Source organism: Molossus molossus, unplaced genomic scaffold (assembly GCF_014108415.1).
Source record: "Molossus molossus isolate mMolMol1 unplaced genomic scaffold, mMolMol1.p scaffold_m16_p_6, whole genome shotgun sequence".
Lineage (NCBI taxonomy): Eukaryota > Metazoa > Chordata > Mammalia > Chiroptera > Molossidae > Molossus > Molossus molossus.
This window is the reverse complement of record NW_023425399.1, coordinates 487,714-492,595: the sequence shown is the minus strand read 5'-3', so window position 1 is coordinate 492,595 and position 4,882 is coordinate 487,714. Positions and strand designations below refer to the sequence as shown.

General features: G+C 66.7%; 1 protein-coding gene across 1 annotated transcript; it reads left to right on the top strand.

The window, feature by feature from the left end:
- Positions 1–1,779: 1,779 nt before the first annotated feature.
- On the top strand, positions 1,780–2,760 carry FNDC11 (fibronectin type III domain containing 11). Its single transcript, XM_036246078.1, has one exon. It carries the CDS (start codon positions 1,780–1,782, stop codon positions 2,758–2,760), a length of 981 nt encoding a protein of 326 aa, XP_036101971.1.
- The last annotated feature ends 2,122 nt before the right edge of the window (positions 2,761–4,882 follow it).

The window sequence follows — 4,882 nt, the reverse complement described above, 5'->3', positions numbered from 1 at the left end:
GCTTTCAGACCGCCCGCAGCGGCTCCCAGGTGGGCCCAGGGACCAGCCCCTCCAAGCCGAGACCCGGGCGGCGGAGCCCAGGGCTGAGGGCCCGGCTGGGACCAGGTTCCTGCCATCGGGGTCCTGGGGCCGCAGAGCGCGCCCGGCGCGACCCGCCTTCAGCCCCTCTAGTCAAGGTCAAGTCGGGGCGACGGGGCAGGATCCGCCCCGCCCACTCCCAGGGCTCCCGCCCCACCCCGCCCCCACTCCAGGGCGCAGCGGGGCGTCACAAAGGCCCGCGATCCCCATGGCAACCCGCTGGATGCCGGCGGCGCGCAGCTGGACGCCCTGGCTCTGCGCACAGCCCGCCGCTCGGCTCCGCGCTCCGGGAGGCAGGGCGAGTGGGCGCGCGCGGGGAGGCCGGTGAGGGCCCGTGGGCGGTGGGGGGCGGGTGCAGGGGAGGCGGGAGGCGGCCGAGGCGGGGGTAGGTCCTGGGAGGCGGGCCTGAGGGCGAGGGGTGTGTGGCGGTGGAGAAGGCGGGGCCTCTGCGTAGGTGGCCCGGGCTCCGGGAGCCCCCTCCCCGGAGTTCACACCCGCCGGTCTGTGGTTTTCCACCTGGGAGCCTCCTTGACCCGTCGCCAGATCCAGGGACAAGACTTCCCTCCAGAGGCCAGAGCAGGACTTAGGCCCTAAGTCTTGGGATCCTGGTCTCAGCTGGTGGTCACCCAGCATCCTCCCTCTGTTGTGCCTGGGGCCTGACCCAGCTCCTCTGCCCCGAAGGTCAAGGACAGACCTTTGGAGAGGGAGGCAGCGGCCCCAACCTTACCCCTTAGGGCTGGTTTCCTGGGCTCCATCTGTCGGATCTCCCTGTAACTCACCCAACCCTTAGGCTGCTGGGACAACCTGAGCTTCCCCAGGTGAAGCCCTGAGACCTTGGGGGTGGCTGGGACCTGGGACAACAGCCAAGGATGCTGGCTCCTTCTCCAGAGGGTCCCCACTTGCAGAGACAGACAGTCCTTGTGGACTTGGGGCCTGCCCCACGCTGCCTCCAGCTGTGGGGTGTGGGGTGCACTGACACCCAGAGCTGGAAACCGGGGGCGCACTGTGGCGCGGAAGGAGTTTCAGGCACGGGGGATCGATGGCTGGTCTCAAACCCTGGATGGACAGCGTGCTGCAAACCAGTTTGGCCTTGGGGCTTTCCGGTGGTCAGTGAGCTCAGCCATGCGCTCGGGCCCCAGGCACAGCAGGGGCGCAAGCACTGCTATTCCTCAGAGCTGAGGCCAGCGGCCCTGGTCGCCCACGGGACTGTCGTGGGGTGAGCTTGGCCCTCTGCGGTGCACCGGTGGTGGGTGCAGGTTTGCAGTGCAGGGGCGTCCAGTGCTGCTCAGACAGGGTCACGCTGAGTCCTCCCAGTGGCCCCAGGGAGTACCACTGCCTCTCTCAGGCCACACAGCTGGTCAGTGGCTGGGGTTTCTGCTCAAGTCATTCTGGCCCCAGAGCCCAGCTCTGGTTTCGGCCCTGCCCTGCACCCTCACAACCATCCGTAGCATTTGCCCCTAAATGCCTACTTCTAACGACTCCGCAGACTGCCCACCAGGTCCTCCGGGCAGCCTCTTCCAGAGCAAGGTGCTCCCCACAAGGTCCTTCCAGGAAAGATCGAGGGCCCGGTGGGGGGGGGGGGACAATAGGCCTGAAAGCACCCCCCACAGAAACACTGCCCCGAGGGAGCCCCGGGTGGGCAGCAGAGGCCAGCCTGACTATTCCTGCTCACACTGCACCGTCCACCCCCCCCCCCAGACAATGAGCTTCCAGGTGACAGGCCTGGGCCTGGACAAGATGAAGCTGGACAGTCCCCAGTCCTTCCTGGACCTGGAGGAGGTGGAGGAGGCTGAGGGCCGGCAGCTGCTGGAGCCAGAGGCTTGGAGGACCTACACCGCCCGCCGCAATGCGCTGCGCGAGTTCCTGACCTCCGACCTGAGCCCCCACCTGCTGAAGCGCCACCACGCCCGCGTGGAGCTGCTCAGGAAATGCTCCTACCACATCGAGATCCTCCCCAAGCACCTGGCCCTGGGCGACCAGAACCCGCTGGTGCTGCCCAGCACCATGTTCCAGCTCGTCGACCCCTGGAAGTTCCAGCGCATGAAGAAGGTGGGCACCGCACAGACCAAGATCCAGCTCCTGCTGCTCGGGCACCTGCTGGAGCAGCTGGACCAAGGCCGCGCCCAGCTGGACTCCCTGCTGGAGTCGCCCGACCCGCGGCCCTTCCTGGCGGGCTGGGCGCTGGTGGAGCAGCGGCTGGCGGACCTGTCGGCCGTCATGGACAACTTCCTGGCCATGATGGTGCCGGGCCGGCTGCACATCAAGCACCGCCTGGTGTCCGACGTGGGCGCCACCAAGATCCCGCACATCCGGCTCATGCTCAGCACCAAGATGCCCGTCATGTTCGACCGCAAGGAGTCAGTGGCCCACCAGGACTGGGTCGCCCTGCGCTGGTTTGTCACCACCCAGCCGGGGGTGCCCGAACAGTTCGAGCTGCGCTTCAAGCTGCTGGACCCTAGGACACAGCAGGAGTACCTGCAGCGTGGCATCATCCCCGTGGCCGCCTGCACCTTTGACGTCCACAACCTGCTGCCCAACCGTGTCTACAAGTTCACCGTCAAGAGGGCGGAGAGCTACACGCTGGTGTACGAGTCCTGGCGGGACAGCCTCACCCTGCAGACCAGGCCCGGACCCCCTGAAGGGCCCACCCCCAGTCGGCTAGGCAAGCCAGGCCGCCCCTGACCGCAGCTTCCGAGAGATGATTTTTAATATTTATCCACTAATAAAGAGGAGTATAAACACACACACACAGTAAGGGAGCAAACCTGCTTATGTTCTCAGGGCGGCAGCAGCCTCGAGTGTGTTTCCTGACTCCGCCCAGCCCGCCCACGAGCCCCAGGCCCCTGCAGCTCCTGCTCCGTTTTCGGGGGAGGCAGGCTGGACCTCCCAGGACGGCGGACCCCTGGAGCGAGACGCGTGGGCCCTGGCACCTGGCCTCCAGGACCGCCGCTCCGGGGCCTTGGCCACTTCGGCCCCGGCCCATCCCTGTCACAATAACCAGCCACGTGACCTCAGCACAGGCTCTGGCCGCCTTGCCTCCCTCCTAGGCCGGGTTCCCGAAGAGGAGGCGACACCCCCAGGTCCGGCCCACTCTCTCGCCCCCAGCTTTATTGGGATCGGAGAACAGTTTCTTTTAAAAATGACAATAAACGTCTTATCTTTTCCCCAAATGAAGCTGAAGTTCATCGGCACCCCCATCCTGAGGGGGGTGAGGGTCCCAAGACACAGGCCAGCATATGGCTACTGCTTGGGGGGGTAGCCCTCCCTCCAGCACACGCCCCTCCCCACCAACCTGGTGTCCAGCTCCGTGTGGGTGACTACCCCCTTGACGCTGCCTTGGGAGTCATGTGACCCCCAGGGCGGCCAGCAGGGCCCCCACCCGTGCACACGACTTCTGGATGAAGGTGATGTGGACAGTGGTGGACTCCGCTCCCGGGAAGGACAGCGCTGGGCACCTGGCCGAGGACTCTCAGCACAGGTGACCGCGTGGTTGCTAGGACACCAGGCCCCTGACAGTGTCCAGGGATGGTGATCCGAAACAGCGCCCCCCCCCGACGGAGAAGTGTGATGAAGGGGTCCCCAGCACCTCCCTCCAGCTTGGACAGGTGGGTGGTGATGGACAGGTGGGACTCAGCCCGGGGTCCTCCTGTCCAAGCTGTCCCACTGTGAGCCCCAGCATGCCCTCCGGAGTCAAGCCGCCTGCCCCTCTCCCCGTGACAGCAAGTGGCGACAGGGCGACCTCTCCTGGGCGTCCTGCAGGGGTCCGAGGGCCCAGGCCCCTCAGAATTGGGGGAGGAGGGGACAGGAGGGGGCCAGGGGCCAGGGTTGGGGTTGATGCTGGGTCATACCAGTCTGGGAGGGGGACAGGCTGGAGTGAGGTCCACCCAGAGGCCCACAGGGCATGCGGGGGGCTTCCTCTTCCTGGGGGCGCCTGCCGGCAGCCTGGCCTCAGGCCTCGTGCCCTCACCCAGAGAGGCGGCTGCCCAAGGCCCGGCGGTGCCCTTCGGGGACAACGCTCGAGGCCAAGATGCTGGCCTGTGTCCACCCCGCCTCCAGCTCAGCCCCACCCCTGGATCTGCCCTCCCCTCCCCCGTTCAGCCTGCTGTGCACTTGGGGCCACCGCGCCCCTTCCTCTGGGAAGCCCTCCCTGACCCCAGGCCAGTGAGGTCTCAACTCCCAGCCTCAGACGCCTGCTCATCGTCCACACAAGTGCTTTCCACCAGATACCAAGTTTCTCGACACTCCGGCTGCCGCAGAGCAGGCTGCTCCCAGGTAGGGCCCCTCCTCCCTGGGGCTTCCCAGGGAGCACGCAGGACAGGCGGGACCGTCCTCCCCTCCACGTCTGGATGTCTCGGCATCTCTGACCTCAGGGAGGCCAGGCCCAGCCACGCCTCCCTCTGTGTGGCTGCGCCAGGGGTGGGTGGGGTGGGGCTCAGCCACACCAGCGGAATGAGTGGCCCGGGCGGCACAGGACCCACTGGGAGCCTTGAGGACTTTGGACTTAGACTTTGGGGCCGAAACAGCCTAAGGTCAGAGTTCAGAGGGCTGGGCAAGCCTGCAACACCCGGACACTGTTCACGGGCTATGCCCTCCCCCCAGCTGGCCTTCAGCCTCTGTCCTGGCAGCCGGAACGGTGTCCTGGGCTGTCCGGCAGGGACAGTGCCCGCCACCGGCTCCCCACTGAGCATCCGCCACCACAGGACTGGCAGCCTCAACAACACTGCGACCCGACGCAGGAGGACGGGCCACCCTTTGTCCCCCACACAGGCCTCGAAACCCAGAGGAGAGAAAGTAGAATGGTCTT

Bases quoted from the DNA above. Each gene is read 5' to 3' on its own strand.
- FNDC11 (XM_036246078.1), top strand. From the start codon at position 1,780: ATGAGCTTCCAGGTGACAGGCCTGGGCCTGGACAAGATGAAGCTGGAC.